Source organism: Mytilus galloprovincialis, chromosome 2 (genome assembly GCF_965363235.1).
Source record: "Mytilus galloprovincialis chromosome 2, xbMytGall1.hap1.1, whole genome shotgun sequence".
In the NCBI taxonomy this organism is placed as follows: Eukaryota; Metazoa; Mollusca; class Bivalvia; order Mytilida; family Mytilidae; genus Mytilus; species Mytilus galloprovincialis.
Genome location: NC_134839.1, coordinates 21974331 through 21996770, shown reverse-complemented (window position 1 = coordinate 21996770; position 22440 = coordinate 21974331). Strand labels below are relative to the sequence as shown.

At 32.4% G+C, this 22440-nt stretch overlaps 1 protein-coding gene across 2 annotated transcripts in view; it reads right to left on the bottom strand.

Annotated features, from left to right (window-relative positions):
* The window catches only part of LOC143063124 (uncharacterized), a 32721-nt gene that overhangs the window by 8779 nt on the left and 1502 nt on the right, over nucleotides 1-22440 (bottom strand). Inside the window, exons 2-20 of one of the 2 annotated variants that reach the window (XM_076235091.1) lie at nucleotides 20197-20404; nucleotides 17988-18143; nucleotides 16512-16638; nucleotides 15791-15915; nucleotides 15287-15487; nucleotides 14768-14947; nucleotides 13091-13366; nucleotides 12594-12806; nucleotides 12031-12207; nucleotides 10575-11045; nucleotides 9304-9459; nucleotides 8851-9003; nucleotides 8259-8439; nucleotides 7550-7731; nucleotides 5292-5474; nucleotides 4554-4787; nucleotides 3977-4147; nucleotides 1120-1317; nucleotides 79-348 (exon numbers count right to left, since the gene is read on the bottom strand). In XM_076235091.1, the coding sequence (XP_076091206.1) occupies nucleotides 79-348; nucleotides 1120-1317; nucleotides 3977-4147; nucleotides 4554-4787; nucleotides 5292-5474; nucleotides 7550-7731; nucleotides 8259-8439; nucleotides 8851-9003; nucleotides 9304-9459; nucleotides 10575-11045; nucleotides 12031-12207; nucleotides 12594-12806; nucleotides 13091-13366; nucleotides 14768-14947; nucleotides 15287-15487; nucleotides 15791-15915; nucleotides 16512-16638; nucleotides 17988-18143; nucleotides 20197-20404 (3862 nt within the window). The remainder of the gene's footprint in view (nucleotides 1-78; nucleotides 349-1119; nucleotides 1318-3976; nucleotides 4148-4553; nucleotides 4788-5291; nucleotides 5475-7549; nucleotides 7732-8258; nucleotides 8440-8850; nucleotides 9004-9303; nucleotides 9460-10574; nucleotides 11046-12030; nucleotides 12208-12593; nucleotides 12807-13090; nucleotides 13367-14767; nucleotides 14948-15286; nucleotides 15488-15790; nucleotides 15916-16511; nucleotides 16639-17987; nucleotides 18144-20196; nucleotides 20405-22440) is intronic. The other variant, XM_076235092.1, reaches the window with a different exon arrangement.

The window sequence follows — 22440 nt, the reverse complement described above, 5'->3', positions numbered from 1 at the left end:
ATTTCTGAATATTTTAATCTGTTTATTTATTCTTATTACTTGGGAATTATTTGACAAATGTTTTACTGACATACTTACAGATATTATAAGCATAAAAATCGTCCAGATTAAGGTTTTCATCAGAGATGTTTGTTGACAGAACTAAGGCTAATGTAGCGGACGAGGAGCGTCTTTTTCTATTTCCACTCTGTACTAGTTGAGTCGAGATACTGCAAGTGGAATTTTCGATACACCTCAACCCTTGAGCATTGTCACGAACTGAATTCCCAATAATTTCGCCTTCACCATCGTCCACATTATCATAAGATACAAGTGTTGTCACTCTCATATTTCGTGGACTTGTATTTCCTTTAAAATAAATGCGGATTCAAACGTAACTTTAGATCTATGAGACATTTCAAAAGTAAACCTTTACCAATATAATTAAGGGATAGCTTAGAAAGCTATTTATTCAGTTTAAATATATAACAATTCCATGAAATATTTATTATGCAATACATTGTTCATTACGGTTTTGTTTGCATAGGGTCATGCAACTCCTACTAATCAGTGGGTACAAACACTTTCCTTACGCCACCGATAATAGTAAATAAGTACTGGGCAGTACAAATGGATACAGTGTCTGTACTCTACTTTTTCTTCATAGTTTATATTTTCTGCCGTTTCCTGATAAGAAACATCTGTCTTTAAACTACAATAAATTGTAAATGCATTCCTCGTTGGATGAGGAGTTTAAAATTACCAAGAATGTTATGTAAATCACATTTCTTGAAGTTGCATGTGATTCCTACTGTAACTCTGGACTGAATAGAAAGGTGTACACTCTACGTCTACATGGGGGTATATTTTTTTTATTTCAATGTTTTTATTGTCGAGCATGCGGCAGATATTTGATACACGCTGTACAAGACACTCTCCTAACAATTATTTTTTATTAATTTAAATTTCTGATGCTATTTGTAGAAATTAAAGAGAACAACTACGCAAACAAGAGATATACACTTTGTTGAGATTTTTTCAGTAATTTATTCAGATATGATCACTGAAAGGACAAACTAACGAATGCACACTATCTATTATTTACCGCATCATAATTTCCGTGAGTAAAAATATACTTACGACAACACGGCGGTGCTTTTTTACTGTTCCAAGAGTAATCTGTATGTGGTCCACACTCATATTTGTCTAATGGAAAGTTTGTATCAACGAAGGTATAACCATCCTGGCATGTAACGATGCATGATATTGAGTCTCCATTGGTGGTACAGTTAAATTTGTTTTTATAGGAGTATATCTTCGTCATGTAATGCGGACACACTGAAGAAAAAATTATTCGAAAGAGCTGTCAAAAACTTTATTGTTGCCAAAACAGTAAAACATTAAATGAGGTATAAAGTCGATTAAGAATTCTAATTTGATTTATAAGGAATGTTTATTCTAGACAAACCCTGGCATCAACGAAATCTTTCTTATGGTAACGATTACTAAAATATCGTCATGAAGGAGGTGTCTCATTTAATTGATATATATATATATTAAATAATTAAAATGAATTTCAAATACATATTTTCTGACAACAAATTGTCTTTTTAATAATTACTAGAACACACCCGTGATTTCACGGGTCCGTGACTGAATTAAAGTATATAACTATGCGCAAGCCTTATTTTAGTATTAGTATTGTCATCTGATAAAGTCATGTCGATTATAAGATACACAGTTTTTCTCTGCGTTCAAGTCTTTCTGTTTGAACCCGTTGAACTGGAACTTATCAGTTATTGGTAATATTAATTATTTGGAAAACAAAAGGTCCTGGAATGGAGTATTTTTTAACCAACAGCATTGTCCTATATAAGTTATAAATAAAGTTGAATTCTTTGCTTTGTTGTTTTACGTCATGCCCACTAACAAATTAAAAACTGTACCTATACGCCTTATTTTTAGTCCAGATTTTTAGTATTCGTATTTTTATCTTAGAAAGTCTTACTGATTAAAATACTACAATAGGTAACAATTTTACAATTTCATAGTGTCAAATTAACCCTGTGGTTATGACCCGTGTTTTTAGCATATTAGTTCTGAATACAACGTTTGGTGGTGCGCCTGTCAGATGCGGAACGTACAGATAAGGTAATAGGTAACAGGTGAATATACTATTGATATCGGTAGCGGACTCGACCCGGAACTTCTTAATTATTGGCAATATTAATTACGTGGAAAACAAAAGGGCCTGGAGTGGTGTAATTTTTAATCTACACCTTTGTACTATATTAGTTATATATAAAGTTGAATTCTGTTATTCGTCGTTTTTACGTGATGACGGCTGACAAATTGGACCTCGTAATTTTAGTATTATAGATTCTACATAAAACTTTAAATTTGTAATATGTATGTTTAAAGTAAAATACCAAAAATACAGAACTCAGAGGAAAATTCAAAACACAAAGTCTCTAATCAAAATAAATAAAAAAGAATATATAGAGAAAAATTAATAACTAAATCATCGTCAAGCGTGCCAGCTTTTTTGGGGTCTGGATGGGTTTTACAGAATAGAGAATAATTCGCAAAATGTGCAGAACAAAGGGGAAAAAAGGCCAAAGAAATAAAGGGGTGTAAAAATAGTAAGGATAGAGAATAATAGTAAAAAATAAATAAACAAGGAATATAGAGAAAAAGGTCTAAAAAGTTAAAGAATAACAAAATGAAGGACGAAAAATCCAGGTCCTCTTTTATCAAAATTACACAAACCTAATATCACTTTAATTTCTCTTTGTACAACTAGGACTTCACATTTTCTTTTGCACTCTTTGTTATATAAAATATTAGAAGATTTGGTATGATTGCCAATGAGGCAACCCTCCACAAGAGACCAAATAACACAGCAATTAACAGCTATAGGTCATCGTAGGGCCTTCGACAATAAGTACAACCCATACTGCATAATCAGCTATAAATAAAGGCAACAGTAGTATACCGCTGTTCGAAAGTCATAAACCGATTGAGAGAAATCAAATCCGTCCTACAATTTAAAACTGAGGGAAACACATCAAATATAAGAGGAAACAACGAAACAACAGCAACACTAAAGTGCAACAAAAAAAACCCGACAATGCAACACACACAGAATCGAACTATAAGATAACAATTGCCATTTTCCTGACTTGATACAAGACTTTTAAAGAAAAAATGGTGGATTGAACCTGTTTTTGTGGCTAGCCATACCTCCCGCTTTTATGGCAATGTTTAATATAACACAAAAATGACATTACATGACAGGACTAAAACAAAATAAATGGAAGAACAATTAGGGCAGAAAAATACACAAATAAACAATAAAATAGACCATTACGAATTGATAATAGTTATTAAAGATACCAGGCTTATAATTTAATCCGTCAGATGCGTGTTTCGTCTACATAAGACTCACCAGTGACGATCAGGTAAAAAAAGTAAAGAAAGCCAAACAAAGATGAAGAGTATTGATGACCCAAAATTCCAAAAGGTTGTGCCAAATACGACTACGGTTATCTTATTATATGTACGAGCATGTTTTGTGAGGTTTCGCTATGCTTAGTTTTTAGTTTTATTTTTTTTTTTGTAGATATTTGTTTGTCTTATTTTTGTCATGGTTTTGTTTGTTTGTTATCAACTTTTGATTTCTAATTTCCCTCTCGTTTTTTTTTCGTTCGTTCGATGGTTGAGATGTCTAATGTTTGATTTTGTCAGTTTTTAAGGGAATTACCCTCCCCCTTTTTAATCTTCTTTTTGAGTTCGGTATTTTTGTTATACATTATTAAGGGTATCTCCCGTCTATCAATCAAATTAAAAACAAAAACAAAATAATAGCTTAAGTTATGCAGAATTTTCCGTTTTTGCTTTCATATATATACATGAAGTTTCCAAATAGAAGAGGAACCTAATAGAGCCAATGATTTTACTCAGAAATAAGGTCGTTGACAGAATGAACTTTACCCACCTGGACATTCGTGTGGATTACAATTGCGTTCCGATGTATTACTTCCAACACAGTGAAAACCGTCCGGATCTGGTGGTGGATTTGTGCAGTGTCGTACACGATATTGAATACCTCCATCACACGATTTGGAACATTCTGACCAATCTAACCACGATCCCCAGTTACCATTTACTGAAGGAGAGAATGGTTTAGTTCTAGATAAGTATCACATTTGAGTGTTTTAAGTATTGACTTGTACATAAATAGTAAAAATGTTTCCCTTGTCTTTATTTAAAGACAAAAATACATATCGCGACAAGAAACGCACTAACGTATATGCAAGAATATAAATACAGTATAAAAGTCGGTTCTCCGTTGTTAATGCATTCCATTCTTAATTATTAGCAACAAGAAAAAGTCTTTGTAAGCAACTAAATACTATTTATTTCTTTGTGTTATACTGTTGATATTAAGTGGAAGAACGATCGGATTAACTCAAGAAAAACATCCCGTCAAATATGATTCTTCATGGTCCTAAAACTCATTTTTGTCGACTTGAAATATCAAATACGCTTAATATAACCAGTGTTGTACTTACTGATCTGGGAATCGCAAAATCTTCCCTTGAAACCCGGAGCACAAAGACATGTATAGTTTGTAAAATGAGTAAGACACGTAGACCAATTACTACACTGATGTCCAACACAGAAGTCAGGTGGAACTTCACAATGGCTGCCACTGTAGCCACCGAAACATGTACATTTGTAACGATCAATGTGATCTGTGCATATATTGTTTCTTCCACAAGGGTTTCCAAGGCAATCATCGACGCCTAAAAATAGATATACCTTTTGGATAAAAACAGAGATTTAAACCTGTTGATAAAAAGAACAACACCATACTACAATGTGATAAAAAAAATCCATGCAGTTGAGGAAATTGTGCATACGGCTTTCAATAATAATTCGGACTTTTATTTTTTTACATACAGTAATATTTGTATGCCTTAGTAATTATTTTTTTTACAATTTCCGTAAGCATGCATTGAGAGATGACGCAATTGAATATAAGTAAACCAACTGGTTTTTATTCCTTGCAAATTTGGTATCTGTGTTCAATATTTTTGCTTTTCTTTTTACGAATTATGAACACTTGATATCTAATAACCTATCAAGTTTGAATGCTCCTTAAACATTTGCAATCTTAATTTCTGTAGTAGCCTAAACTAAAGTAGTTTTAAAAAAGCAACATACCAAATTCTATAAATTGATTTTGATAAAAGGATTTAGGGGAGCGTTTCATTTCTCATTTTTTTTTATATTCTGTTTTTACGAACCGTCACATGTTGATTGGGACAATTGAATTCCACTACCGTCTGATGACATTAATACACTCATATTGTATATCACTGCGTAGTTTTGAGTGTTTTCTGGTGGTGAATGACAGGTTTTGGCGATCTTTGTAATATTATTTTCTGGCAAATGTACTGACGTTAGGAAAAGAGACGATATTTTACTTCCTACAAAAAAAAAAATCTTTGTGATAAAAGCCCTTCAAATATAAAAGTCTATTAATTTTGGACACCAGATGTACATTAAACAAAGGTACATTAGCTGTCAAATTCATGTTCACCGATTTCACTCAAGTTTTTGTATTTGACTTATCACATACTAAAACGTATATCCAATATAAACATAAATATAAATATACATAAATAGCGGACTCGTCTAATTGGATTTTTCTAAGTCTGTTGATTTCCTATCATAGGCTAAACAATAATGTTACCCGTCGTTTTTACCTGTACATGTGTACTAGCTAAGGGGTTAAATTGAAGCTTGTATGGATATGAACTGAATGAGTTCGAATTAATTTTATTCACTTTATTAGCTTATTTTAGCTTATTTAAAAAAATTGAACCAAACTGGCTGCTAAAAGCTGATTATTTTTTTCACTATTTTTCTGTCATAAATGATTGAAAAAAGAAATCAAATCTTATTTTTTGTGTATATCTAGTAGCTAATGTCCCTTTAAAATATATATGATAAGTTGTGGTATGAGTGCCAATGAGACATAAACTCTCCAACGAAATCACAATTTGTAAAAGTAATACATTATAGGTCAAAGTATGGTCTTCAGCACGGAATTTATTCAAAGCATGTTGCAAAACGTCTTTTTTAGTGTATATTTATTTTACTTTTTTATAAATGGTTAAAGTGTTATTTCTTTCTCCTTTTAGAGAAAAAAAAACCCGCTATCGTCACCAGCACTCTCCTAAAATGACAATAAAATTGGACATCTACTTTACTATGTCCTGAAGATATGTATTTTTTAAAATTTTTTAAAATTTTACCTTTGTTTCACCGTTATTTATCTTCGTGCAATTATGTTTTTGTTAGTCGTATGATTATTGATGTGGCTCGGTTTTTATGCATGCATCCCGCAATCGGGATTTTGAAAACTTTATTCGGTATGTACTATCAAAGACAAAAACTTAATTTATCGGTGTCCCTGCCAATTTAAAAATATCATCGACCAAAAAAATGAAAAATGATTGTGTTGGCGTCATTTTGTCTGTAATACCTTTTTGATTGGCGTTATTTTATCTTCAATACCTTTTTGTCGGCTTCATTTTATATGCACTACCTTTTTTGTCGGCGTCATTTTATCGGCAATACATTCTTATTTGCGTCTTTGTCAGAATAATTGTGATGTTAGTTGCGATAGATATCTCCGATGTATATTTAAACAGTTATGGTTAAAATGTTTGCCTTTGTTTATGGCTGATAGATTCCAATTGATGTCATATTTACCTATTGTAGTTGTTCGGGTTGCTTACCCAATTTTGTCAATATAACCAAACTTCAAACAACTGGCATATAAGTGGAAAGTTAAGTTAGCTTTAAAGCATAGCTCTATCCACCATTTTCTCTAGGAAAATGCCAAGTCAGAAATATGGCAGTTGTTTTCACTTCTCCCGTTGATTGAAATCGTTGTTTTAAGAACTGTCTTTTTTAACTGCCTTGAAGCTGGTTATTTTTGTAATTCTTTTTTTTTCAATCATAAAAAAGCAAACAAAGATATTAAGGGGACTCGCGAGTATAAATATTTTTTTTTTAAATATAGGATTTCGCTATTTTTTTCTATAAATAAGCTTTATTCTATACTTCATAGAAAAATAAAAAAAAATGTTGGGTCACCGTTCATTTAAGCTCACAATCTGCCTTCGAAAGAAGCATGCATTTTTTAAGGTACTTTGTTCTGTTGAACTAATAAGAGAAAAAAGGTAATAACGAAATAAACAGGTATTTCAATTTCAATTTTAATGCAAAAAGCGGCATTTTTTCACCAAAGAGAGATACTTTGGAGCTTTTTTTAATGATATCATATGATTTTCATAGTCAACTAGGGCAAACACGAATTGATTGTTTTGGTTGATTTTTGTACCGTATTATAAAGTAACAACTAATAGTGTAATAAATAAAATTTGTAATGAAAAAAAAAATGTTTCAATTCTTCCTGATTTTTTTGTACCCTTGACCCTCCTTAACTCGAATGAATATGTTAAACCATTAAAATTGTACTTCAAAACATTACCTGGGTCATCGGATACAATCATAAGGTTACTTCTAAAAGGGAGGTCGGTCATTCTAAAGTCACCAGATAGGATTTCTTCTCCCTTACAATAACATTTTATTTCTCTATAACTATTGTCCCATGTGATGGTTATTTGTGTCCATTTCTGCGTATCAAATTGTGTAACCATCCCAACATTGTGTCTACAAAGTGATAATGAAAAAAAATAGAAAATCATACAATAAATTCAAATCTAATTTATTTAATTTCATTTCTTTCTTAAAGAGAATATACACATTGTTATGCGTTTACTTTTCTGCATTGGCTAGAGGTATAGGGGGAGGGTTGAGATCTCACAAACATGTTTAACCCCGCCGCATTTTTGCGCATGTCCCTAGTCAGGAGCCTCTGGCCTTTATTAGTCTTGTATTATTTTAACTTTTAGTTTCTTGTGTACAATTTGGAGTTTAGTATGGTGTTCATTATCACTGAACCAGTATATATTTGTTGAGGGGCCAGATGAAGGACGCCTACGGGTGCAAGAATTTATCGTGGCATTGAAGACCTGTTGGTGACCTTCTGCTGTTGTCTACTCTATGGTCGGCTTGTTGTCTCTTTGGCACATTCCCCATTTCCATTCTCAATTTTACAATTTGCTCTCTGAGTGCTGTCATTGATTCAAAAGTATCATTAGTGAATAGTTTTAAATTACAAGAAAGATAAGACTTACCCATTGAGTTTCACGTATATTTCTTTTCCGACAATTATCGTTATATGAGCAATTGTCACTTCCAGGGATTTACTTTTGTTAAACATTTTAACAAAAAATCCAAGAGTGAAACTTGATAAGGAATATGTAAGACGAGGGAGTGTAACATTGGCGCCACTTTCAACAAAAACAGCATCCATATCTGAAAAATAGTACACGTCGTAATGAGTTGTCGAGTAAGAAAACAATTCAGTTGAGCTCCCTGTCCTTGATTGCTTTCTGGCTGTAAACGTTTACTCCACATTTACAACATAATTATATGTGTGGAAAAGTGGCAATTAAAATTGATAGAAATGTGTTTGTTTTCTGATCACTTTTTTCTAACATAAACATAAATAATTCGCTTTTGAATTAGTTTGTATTTAACATGTGTTATACTAGACTCTCATATTAATTATCAAAATGATTTATTTGATTAATAAAGTCTTAATTTTAAACTTCCCCAATAATAAATTTTAATACATGATTTCATCCCAAATAATTCATCTATATTTAGCCATTTTGTTATGCAATTTACATATAAAGTGTATGTGCAGATTGTTTTTCTACATACAAAAACATTCTGTCGATCCAGTAGATTCTGTGTATTTGTTTGATGGACATATCATGCACTCAGTTGACCCAGGCATAGGTTGGTAATAACCAAATGGACAAACAGAACATGGCTGCACTCCGGTATTGGAAAACGATCCCGGCCGACACTTTTCTACATGAAAATAAGAAAAAACAATTTGAGATTCAATATTTAAAATATATTTGATAGAAGTACTACAGAATAGAAAACGAGATTTAAAAAAATGAAACAAAGTCACAATGTAAATAAAAACACAAAATGAAATAACAACTATAATAATGAATATAAGTGTTTTATTTCTACATTACATAATGTATATTTGATATGATAAATCTTGATATCTTCTTATTTCTCTTTATATATTTTGCAATAATAATACCAAAGATCGTCCATAAAGACGAAACGATTTTTAAGAAATTGTTATACATGTACCTTTACACTCCAATGAACTGGTAGATCCACGGTTTGCTGTGGAGTAACCTACAGGACATATCTTACATGATACTTGATATTCCTCATCTTGATAATAACCTTTCTGGCATTCCAGACATTCATCGTCTTTCAAGTATTTACCTGGTGCACAACCGACTACAAAAATGGCAATAAACTATATGAACTTTTATCTTTAATTAATATTAACTTTTTACGCCTGCAGTGTTTCGTTTTGATTAAAAAAACCATCTCATTGGAATATTTTCTTATAAATATTCAACCAAAATCTCAATCACTATTTGCACATTTTTGAGAACACTTAAAACTGATATTTTGAACAGATATATCATGTTATGGAGGGATATTTGCGAAAAATACCAGTCAATGGACTGTAAAATTTCTCGGTCCCAATACTGGTATTTTTCGTAAATACCCCTCTATAACATGATATATCCGTTTAATTACACCGAATCTATTTGGATTATTTTTGCTGAAACTGTAACATTAGCATGTTTATGCATACTTTTGAGGATAAGAGAATATAATCATAGAACCGCGGGAATTATACATGTATTTAAACGCGTTAGATCGCTTTTCTATGTAACGTCATATTCGATTTCTGCTATCTTATATTATAAGAAGATGAGGTTTGGGTGCCAATGCGACAACTCTCCACCAAAATGACAATTTTTTAGGAGTAAACCATCATAGGCTTGCGACACGCAGCCTTGGCTCACAACGAACAGCAAGCTATAAAGGTCTCCAAAATGACTAGTGTAAAATCATTTAAACAGGAAAACCAACGACCCTTATGTATATTAAACAGGTGTTGCAAAGGTTTTTATAGTGCAGAGAGCGTGGCACTCTCTCTTCACGAACCAAAAGGAAATCTCAAAATATCTTACAGTGTTCAGTTTCAGATGTTCGGTATCAGAATTAACAAAACGTAATTAAAATAGCTGTTTTAGAATTGTATTGACCTTTCCCATTTCTGCTATCTAAGTCTGAACAATTTAATGATTGTTATCATACTATAATTTACAGTCTATTACGGAGAAAATATTGACTTATGCTAGTAGGTAAAATGTAAGAAAACTTATCATTTTCTTCTGACAATGCCTGTACAAGTCAGGAGTTTACCATCTGTTACATTTGTTGCTATGATATTACAATTAATTTCTGTCAGGACTTTTCCCTTTTCAGATTTACCTTAGAGTTCAGTATTTTTGTCATTTCTTTTAAATACAACACAAATTTCGTTTTTATCTTACCACATGTGCCTTCATTATAGTCCGGTACCAAACCTTCCTGATCGCAGGCAATATCACTCCATCCAAAGGCTAAATTAGGAGTAATTCCAGCAACATCGAATGCTCCGCCGTTTGTCTTACTCTCAATTGTATCACCAACAGCATTTGCAAGATTTTCATTTTCTCTAAATGTTTTATTTGGAAGCCATTCCATATAAATATTAAAGTTTAAAACAATTTGATTTCCTACAGCAAGGTCCCGTTTTTGTATGTTCCTTTTTCTTCTTCCATTTTGCGGTCCACATGTTACTGTGACACCCTGAACGGTACAATAAGATGGACAAATATTTTCCCAACCATCTGTATCCATGTTCTCCATAACATTTACGAAGTTGTTTTTAATTCCCTGCTGAACGCTTGTATTGGAACAATCACCAGAGTAATAGTAAAAGAGTTCCCCTGGTAAAATTACATTCCTAGGGTTTACTCGATCTAGAAAAAAGAGAGAATGCAATTCTAGGCTTTGTTTAGTTTTCTACAAAGTGATTCGTGTACTTGATTGTCTGTTGTGTTGTTTTTTGTCGTGATGTTTTGTTTTTATATGTATGATGTTTAATTGTCAGTTTGATAGGTATTACCCTTTTTATAAGATATGTGTAAATCTGCATTAAGATTTTCAAACGATCCCACGATAAACTTTTTGCTAAAACTTATAAAAGACACATCAGCATGGTATGCTAGTCAAATACCTTTCATGATACTTCGAATTACTACTTAATGAGAGGCTAAAATATAAAAGGTGTGTTCAAACTCATAAATCGAAAACTGTCAATGTTAATGTAAAAAAAAAAAAAAGAAAAAAAAAAGAACAACACGAACCCTACAAAAACCGGGGTGATCTCATGTCCTGCTCCATGTAAGGCACTGCTCGTGCAACTCATGAAAGTATAAATCTGGTGATAAGTCGTATTCGACAGGTTGTTTTTGAGGAAAATTTGATGGAATTGTGATTGCGAAAATTCGAACATACCCATCAACATCTTCGAAACAGATATTTCATAACGGCCAACCAACATGTGATGACGTGAAAAAAGATATCGAATGGATGATTTCAATTAAGCCACTTGAAACTCCTAATTGATTTATTAGCTTTCTTCTAAGAAGCAACCCTCTTTCAAGAAAATAATGACAGAAAATTCAAGCCTTAGAACTTCGTACTAATGAAATATATTACTCTATATGCAGGTGCTGCTGGAATGCTACATAGAAATAGAAAGTTCACAATTAAGAAGTTGTCTTTTTGTAACACTTGTATTGAGGTATCAACATTGCCAGTTGAAAAATATTATGATCCCGAAACGAATCTTCCTTCAGGAACAACACCCCTTCAGAAAAAATTCGTAAGCAAACTAACTCCTTGAAGAAATATGAACTGTATTGATCATTCATTGACGTATGTACTTCAGGTGTAGTTTACCTGTACAGTTTGGTGGTATGCCTTGTATCCACTCTTGCCCTTCACCACACACATACTGAAGTGGTGTTCCTTTTGCCGCTTGATATCTATCTGAACATGACATTACACATATCTGATTCCCGAGAGCTTCTGAACATGTAAGAGCACCTCCGGTCGGAGCAGGCAAATCCGGACATCCTGAAAATTTCAATTGCAAATGGTTGATTTTATACAATGATTATCCATTCGGTACATAAAATAGACTGATAGTAATAATTATGCAACTATTCTTTGTAAAAAAGTTTGAATCTAATAACATTAGTGCGGAAAAATTGCAGGTTGTATTGATAACACCACAAAAGTTTCATATCTATTTTATATAAAAGACATTTTTATTGATCTTTTTAAATATATTTTTGTTTCAACAACCTAATCTGTATCTCATTACGTAATTTCATATAAACTGTACATGTTTATAAAATACAAAGGAAAAAAAAAGGAAAACGAGATGTATTTTTTCATAAGAAAGCCATATTGACACAATAGATAATAAACATGCACAGCAAAATAGGTGCATTACTTACGTAACTTCTCACAAAATGTTTGAGTGTCATTGGTCCATGGCCAGATTCCTCGTTGGTTATTTGATGGGTCTTTTTCACATGTTATGTTTTGATCTCCTTCTAACTGGTACCCAAGTGTACACTCAAAGGAGCACACAGAACCATAGGAATATCCATTTGGACATCTTTGTAGAACGTAGGAATCATTTAACACTAGAGGGTCGCAGGATAATTCTGAAAAATATTAACTTACAAATGACAAAAAGAATATAAGCAATTATTCAAAAAAAAAAATCTTCACCTAACCGCTGTTTTTTTCTTAAATACTTATTCAAGCTTTAATGGACTTTCAAAATGTTTTTTAAGTTTTGATGAAATTATATAAAGTAAAACACAACAATAAACAGCGAACAATGGTATACTACTGTTGCCTTTATTTATCAATAAACAGGTTGAACGTCGAAATTCAATTGTCTTTAATAACCTTTCCTTTAAATTGTTCAATAAAATTGCATTACCTTCAACTACTACACTAAAATTACAGTAACCGGTATTATCTGACAAATCTTTAGCAGTATAACTAATTTCATGGATTCCGATTTCTAATTGTGAACCCGGTTGCGATCCGGACACGTGTGCAATAATAACAGATGAAGGACCACTGCAATCTTCGCCTGCAATAGAGTTATCAGTTGCAGACGGCACTGTCCATGTAACAGGGGTTGTTGTTTTGGCTCTGTCTGCAAACTTTGTTATTGAAGTCGGACATTGTAAAAATGATGGAGGTTCAATATCTGCAAGTAAAACTGTTTTTGTTGAACAAATGAATCCGAAATTTTCTGCAAAAATTACTTGATAAATAAATGCTGTAAAATCATAATGTAAGCCATTTTCCCCATTTCGTTAAGTTTGACCATTCGTACCGAGAATATTACATTTGACAAAACATCCCAAAACAGACAAACAGCAAAACATACAAATTATAATGTCCGGGAATACGCGATCTGTTTGCTTTATTTGAATCCACACAAACCTGTATAAAACCAATCTGAGACTCATCATACTACGAATTTGATAAACATAAGCACAATTAATACGATTTTTTAGAGAGAGAAAAATTATACAAGCCAAAAACTTTTATTTTGGTTTTACTTAAAACATAGATGAATGCCATCTGTTTAGAGAATTATAGATTATAGACTGTGAAAGGAAAATATACATTTGTAAAGCCAAAAACGTGTTCATTTCACCGAAATTCTTTTATTTGAATCTCCTTGACTGGATTAAACCGTGTGAATACTGAAAATTTGTTATATATATTCTATAATGAACTAACTTGATTCAGTCAGAAGTCCTTTGATACCATCGACTACATTGTCACACAGAGTACACATCGATGGTTACACACAGATTGATGCTTTAAATAAACTGTGTTTCAAGAGTTACACATATATTGCTGAAGTGACAAAAAATTGTGAAAAGAAATGGGGAAGTGCCAAAGAGACAACAACTCGATCAAAAAAGGACAAATAACAGCTGAAGGCCACCAATTGGTCGTCAACACAGACTGAAAAACCCACAGCCGAACGCGGGTCCAGCTGGCATGTTCTTTTGTAAACATTTTTTGTGCACGTTCTAGACCCATACTTTTTAAATTATATTATATGATAGTTAAACAAATTACTTAAACAAAAGTATATATATTTATCAAACTTGGTAAACGCATTCATGTCAGTAAGCAGAGTTATGTATATGTCAGTCCGATATTATGTTCTGAATTAAATATCATACCTAGAAAATGATGCAATTAAAACGTATCGTGTGTAATGTAGTTGTCATGACGAACTTTTGTTCAGAAATAATTTCAAATTGGCGCGTATCGTGTGAAACTAGTAGCATCGCATCGGGATGCGTAGAAGTATTTTTTAACAAACTCACAACGTAATATTACAGATACAGAATATTTTATAACTGACGCTTAGGAATGCCAGTAAACATGCTAAACGTATTAATCAATACAAAATTTAAAAAAAAATCCCACAACAAACAATTATCGAGTCCATCGATACAGAATTGTAAGAAACGGAAAACAAAACTAAACAAAGAACTTAGCCTTATCCCTCTCCCGCACTGAATGACATTATTTGACATATATGCTATGGAAATTAAAACTCCCAGAACGTGTCTTAGCTTACCGACACAAGGTTGGATTACTCCGATCCAATGTGTACCATTGCAAGACAATGACTTAGCCTGGTCTGTATCATATCCATCATTACACACTGGGTGACATGTAGATTCAAACTCATAACTGTTGTCATTAGAACAGACAAGGTAACCATTACATAGTCCTGTCGGTGGTGGGCATTTCATTTCTTCAAAAAGCAGCAAATAAAGCGTATTATAATAAAAAAAGTATGACCATGTATACTAGTAAATGAATAATTAGACGACATATATGTATTAAACATTAAAACTTGGAGACAAAAATAGTAGAGAAATAATTTAAACAACATATTGATGTTGTTTTAACAGTGCATGTGTAGGAACTATATTCAGTATATATGGTTACTTAGATTTCAACTGCGTAATTCTACTTGACCATCTGAATAGTAATTCACAGGTGTAATAACAGCAATATCAGGTAAACATTCCAAGGTAAGTTTTTATAGATAGTTCATCGTTTATCAGTAAATTTTTCTACTATGACTTACTTTTACATACAGATGTACTTATTGGTGACCAGTATACGTCGGTGCTTTTTTGTGTTGTACATGAAACAATATTGGTGGTGTTTAAAGGAAGTTCATAACCCACGCTACATTCAAGTGAGCAATTTGTGCCATGGATATTGTCAGATGTGTTGCACACAGGTCTACCATTTTCTACGTACAGATCTTGCAAGCAGTACCGCACTGAAATTACATACTTCAAATATAACATTATTAGAGCATTTATTGTTTCAAATGTGGATTTTAAAATAATCGTGTATAAAACTCTTTCATAACTTTTCAATACGTCTTTGATATAAATCATTGATTGTTTCTCTCTCCAAAGCGGTGATATTCATTTTTCCTTTGACAAATTTATTTGGGATATATTTAGCTTGTTTGTTTATTAGCCTTCTTCGGTTATGCTCGAAACAAAAAAAATTGAAAAGCCAAAATGACAACAGATTTGGAAGCATAAAATCCGAGAAAGTTTATGAATGTTTTAACCTGTAACTTTGAAGACTATTGAACAGGAAGCTTTGTTTCCGGCATTATCTTCTGCTTCATACTTTATTATATGACTTCCATGTCCAAAGGCTGATCCTGGTGGTTTACCATGAACTCTGTTCAATCTGTAAACATCAAACAATGCTAGCAATAGATACCATTAACAACTTTTATGGGCGACATGAAACAGCCAGTTGGCTAATATGCAAATGAGAAATTCAAAGAATACTTTCACAATTTTTTACAAAAAAAACACAGCAGTTGCAGTCGAAAAAACTTATGTATTAGGCTCAAATGATTAAAATGATAGTCATCATGCTACAAGTTCTTCATATTTTAAATACGCATTAAAGAGTGCATACAGAACGGAGACTTTAATAAATGAATATAATATCAATGCAGAAAAAATGAAATGATTCGATAGGACTTTATCTAACTATTACTAAGCAGTTGCAACAAAGATGATCGACGCATTGTAATTCTGTTATTATCAAGTACACGTCACAAATAAATGCCGTTCTCTGGGCTATATATACATCCTCAGCCTACATTGGAGTTTTGTGATCGAAAATTTGGAGTGCTGTAATGTTCAATTCACTCCTTGAAATGTAATGAGACGTTAATGTGTTATATTTTAATTCATTATTTCTTGTTTACATCCTCAGAAAATAAATATGTGTGTCTCTATTTTCGAAACGTTAACTATCCTAGTTAGACTTACCTTACTGATCCGCCTTCTGGGTCACTCGTTGACGGGTCTGTCCATCGGACAACAGCTGTATGTTCTAACATAGGAGCAAATCCGTCAGAGACGGTTGGACAAGTAATTGATGGTGGTTTGTTTGGCTCTGAAAAATAAAAAAATAGATTAAAGAAAAAAATGTTAACATAGATCATTCAAGAGGCATTGTCTCACTGGCACTAATACCACATCGACTTATTCATATGAAGTACTTATACTTTTTTAGAATTTTTTCGAGTGTTGTATACCTTTTGTTCGGTTTTAGCTTACACTAAAAGTCTCACAGCATAGAAAAATACCCTAAATACCCGTATGATACGATTTAAATTTGCACAACAAATGTTTCTGGATTAAGCATGCCATTAACAATTAATACTGTAAACATATATATATATATATATATATATATATATATATATATATGAAGCGTAAAAAATAAAAAAATCTTAAACAGAACAGCATCAAATGATCAAGACATATATGAAACAACAACAAAAGGGAATCCGAATGTCAACCAAAGCAAGGACAAAAAAGAAGGAAAAAAACACCATATATAGAAAAACGCAGTCTTTTCCAATACAATACAGGTGTCTTAATCAATATTCCCAAGCTGAAAAAAGCTGTTGATAAACAGCAACCCATTTTCAAATAACTGTCGTAATATGTCAATGCCAAACTGTCTTATCCAACAAAACAGTTTAAGGGGTTGGTAGAAAACTACCAAAATCACAAGCTTTTTGATAATGTGAAAACATATTTTTAGAAATGTCTGAATGCAATATTCCGTTTATTAATCAAAAAGGTACTCATGATTAGAGGCGGATCTAAGAGGGGGCCTTTTCTGTGGAAAATTGGGTACATTATATAGGGAACCACTGAAGCTTGGCTCCCTCTTACGCAGGCAGTGAGCTGGACCCGCCACTGATGATGCAAACATATGCATATGCCATGGAGTTAAATAACAAATATTAATGTATTAAATAAAAAGAGCTTAATAGTATTTCGTTATTTTGTTAGAAACTATAATCATAAATAATCTTTTTTGTTATATAGTTCGTCTTCTAGCATTCCAAATCTTCTTTATAGACTAGATAGAGGAATATGTTAATGCATGGCAGTAAAGGTTGATGATTCTAGTTGAGTCTCATACCGAAAATAGCATTCAAATAAATGTACACGTTGTCGAATTTACGACTCGTTTTTAATTAACTTGGTCAAAGTTAACTACAATTTTCGGAAAAAATTTACCCTTTCGACCGCTTATGCATTATCACAGAAGTAACTATTTTTATCTGCGCGCAAGTCACATTAATTATATCATCTATGATGATCAACGGTAAAAAATACTTTCGCCGACATTCTATAATGAGCGACCGATAAATTATCATTTTTCAAGATAAATTGTGATTATGTATTAATGTGGTTCCCACGTTCCATAGATATATATTATCTTACCTGGTGGAGTACTGGACGGCTGATTGTCTGGGTTTTTAAAACAGCTAATAATACAAGCTATTGCAAAGGGAAAGGGTAGAATAAAAGCTAAAGGAAAAAACCACCACGTATCCCAGACCAATCTCTTCTTTATCAAATGAGATAGTGATGAAGTTCCTGAAAAGTGTAAAAGTATATTGCAAAAAGTATTTTTCTACTTCAGACGAAAAAATCCTTCTTAATTTAAGATTACAAATTTAAAGATTTGATATGCATGTGTTACATTGAATTTTAGCCAGCCTGTATAGTTTACGAAGAGAATCCAACGATGTGGTTTGATTACCATATTGTTAGGTATGTTAAATACAGTAAATTCCTACCACAATATTGAGTGAAAAGATCTATAAATTGTACAATCCATCGTATATATTGGTGTTAAATTAAATAACTTGAGCACCGAATATGATAATAAAATTGAGAATGGAAATGGGGAATGTGCAAAAGAGACAACAACCCGACCATAGAAAAAAAAAACAGCAGAAGGTTACCAACAGGTCTTCAATGTAGCGAGAAATTCCCGCACCCGGAGGCGTCCTTCAGCTGGCCCCTAAACAAATATATACTAGTTCAGTGATAATGAACGCCATACTAATTTCCAAATTGTACACAAGAAACTAAAATTAAAATAATACAAGACTAACAAAGGCCAGAGGCTCCTGACTTGGGACAGGCGCAAAAATGCGGCGGGGTTAAACATGTTTATGAGATCTCAACCCTCCCCCTATACCTCTAGCCAATGTAGAAAAGTAAACGCATAACACTACGCACATTAAAATTCAGTTCAAGGGAAGTCCGAGTCTGATGTCAGAAGATGTAACCATAGAAAATAAACAAAATGACAATAATACATAAATAGCAACAGACTACTAGCAGTTAACTGACATGCCATCTCCAGACTTCAATTAAACTGACTGAAAGATTATGATTTCATCATATGAACATCAGGCACAATCCTTCCCGTTAGGGGTTTAGTATCATACCATCATAATATATATGAGAAGAACATAACCCGTGGCATACCAACAACTGGTTCCAATGCAAAGACCCTATAAGTGAATCAATATTAACGCCAAAATATGCAATCTTTGATGACCTGACAACAGTATCGTAACTATATCCCTTCTTAATAAGTCTATTCAAAGGTTTTGTTAGTTTTTGAGGAAAATACTGACACCTTTGTGCTTTATAAAGAATATTTCCATAAAAAATTGGATGTGAAATACCTGAACGTATAAGAAGTCTGCATGTTGAGCTATATTTACGAATGATGTCCTTATACCGATGATAAAATTTAGTAAATGTTTTGACTAGTTTTTAGAAGAAGAATGGTTCAGAATTGTTATCTTATTTTTCCAAAACCTTATTTTTGTTTTACCTCAAAAAATGTTTTTGCAAGAACAATATGAAAATACATCCGCCTTCTATGTATATATATAGCAGTTTATATATATATCAGGTGAGTTGCTTTCCATAATAGATACTTTTGAATATTGTACCTTTCAGAATATTTAAGTGGTGGATAGTTAGCATTAATGTATTATTTATTGGGCATGATTCATAAATATACCGTATGACAACCATTCTTTGCAGCAATACGGATACTTTCAGTTACATTGTGTGTTAGGGACCTAATACGATATATATGGGGTAAGTAAATCCAATATGGTATAAGAGCGAAGCACACCGTGTAACTAATTTATCTTTATTATTGAGGTATTTACACTAGCGGTCGCCTAAGTGATTAGGTCTTTAATACTTAGTATTAAAAACCAACTTCCATTTGTCTATGCAGAAACCAAAAGCCTACAATAACAACTTGGTAGCTTTCAATTTGTTTCATGAATTTATTTCAATTGTTTAAAACATGAAACCTAAAGCTTTCAGATATCTTTTTTTGTTTTGAAAGGGAAGTAACTCCTTAATGCCAATAACACGAACATGTTAGTTTTTAATGCGTTTTATGAATTTATTTCAATCTGTCATCACCAATTTCTTCGTCTATTGACCCTTTTTTAACTTTTCCTAAACACCATGGTTTTTTTTTATAAAAGGACGTGCCATCTTTTATGTTTTGAAATGGAAGTGATTCCTTACTAACCCCATATGGTAACTAACCATGCATTTTTATGACACCCTATAAGATAAATGTATATACATCCTTATTTGTCACCTTTTCTATTATCGTCTAACTCTTCTATCTGCCAAAATCCAAAATCACAAAATAGATTTTCAATGCTTTCATCATCATTGTAGAAAGAAGCCATTGTATATGAAGGAATATAGCCATCTTCAGGTTGAACCTCAGAACGTATAAGTTGACGGTTGATATCAACGCTACATACACCTCCAGTTGCATTTGCTTCTTCAAGTTTATCAAACTAAAAGTGTAGAATTCATAACTCATGATGTGTAATACAAGACATTGATTGATTCGTCATTGCATTACATTACGTTCAGTAGCATGTTCAGAGCAATTACAAATTAATTAACGCATCGAACAAGTTGAAAGGACAAATTAGTTCAAGCGCGATTATAGATGGGGAATTAAAGTTAAAATGGAAAAAGATGGAATGTCGGATCTCGACCAGATGTGATATTTTAATGATAATATTTATTCCACAATTTATTTTATTCCATACAACATCAAATAAATTGTGTGAACCGTTCCATTTAACGAACGAGTACTATTTTTCTATACAGTACAATCAGGATCAAATATGTTTTTTTCCCAATCTAGTAATGAAAGTGAAAACATTGATATTTTAGGAATATGAAAAAAAAAATAAAATGAAAAAAAATATCATTTATTGAAGAAATTTTAAATGAGATGATGCTTAAGCATTAAAATGGAAACACATCTCACGTACGGGAATTGCCAAAATAGTTAGATAAAAAAAATGGCAGATGTTTTTTCGCGAAGGATTTTTAGTATTATATTCAATCTATTTTGCTTTACATTTACAATTATGTTATATAATTTTTAAATCGAGGTGACATTGAAAAATTATAGATCCGCGGACATTATCTAGTGCAAAATAACATTCCTTATCGCTTGTTCTAAAAAAATTTTCAATGGATACTCCTATAAATATTTTTTTTAAAACACAAATTAATAATATGAAAATGTTTTGTCGTTAGATATATACATAAAAGTAAAAAAAATCATTGATAATATCTATGCACTCGTACCGAAAAATTGTGTTAAAGCTTGCGGAAGAATATCTGAAGAACGTTTTGCGACACTCCCGGCAAGGATCGGTAACCCTGTAATTCTCTTTGCCGGAAAATATGAACGGCTTCTCATATCTAATCTTTAAGAAAAATCGTTTTTTTACAGAAGAGTATCCACCATGCACTTGTACTGCACTATTATTAGAAGAATAGAATGATATAAAAATGGATGAAAATTATATTATACAAATATAGCCTTTGTATGAGGTCGATACAAGGATATATTGACCTGAAAGAAGTATATTGACTGAGGACGAAGTCCGAGGTCGATATACTTCTTTGGGTCGATATAACCTGTATTGACCTCATACAAAGGCTATATTTGTTATATTATTAATTTCCGACCATGTTTGTATCAAAATCGTCATTTAGGTTTGTTGGAACTTTATAGATATTACATTGTCTCCTTGACAATAACAACATATTAGTTGTTATTTCATTTACTTTTTTTTTGACATCTTATGTATTCGAAGATTTTTTTTCGTCAAATAATCGATCACAGATATCATTTGTTTCAAAACGTTAAACAATATCCTGAAATTCATTACATGACGTCACAAAGTCAGGGCCGTAACTACCTATGAGGCAGGGGAGGCAACTGCCTCCCCTGAATTTTCTACACCAAAATTTTTTTTTGAAGTAATAAAATGAAATATTGACAATATGTACACGAAGAACTTGAATTTATATTATAAACAATACAAGTTTACAGTTTTTACACTGTTATCATGATACGTGATATATCTGTCATTTTCCGGATTTTTGATCGAAAGTGAACTGTTTCAGTATAATTTTATTTTCGTGTGGCCGTCCGTCTGTTATTCAGTATTCGTACGAGAACACATATGAAACTTTGCTTTCGACAATTTTGAATAAACTTAACTATTCACATTTATGTAGGGGCTGCATTAAGCAGAGGAAGTTCGATCCTTTGTATTGTGAATCTTTTATGATATCGGAAATTCGTTACCGGCTGAATCAGCTGTTGGGTCATTTTTAACGTCTCCCGGCCGATCGTACGAGAACATTATGGTCAATGTCTTAGTAGTTAAACACTCCAATTCGTTGAAGCAGAGACTTTCTAAACTAAGTATATACTAGTTTAGAAAGTCCCTGGTTGTAGCTATATACATGTCTGTTCAGCTTTCAACAATATTGAAATTCAAGGTCCTCGACAAAAAAA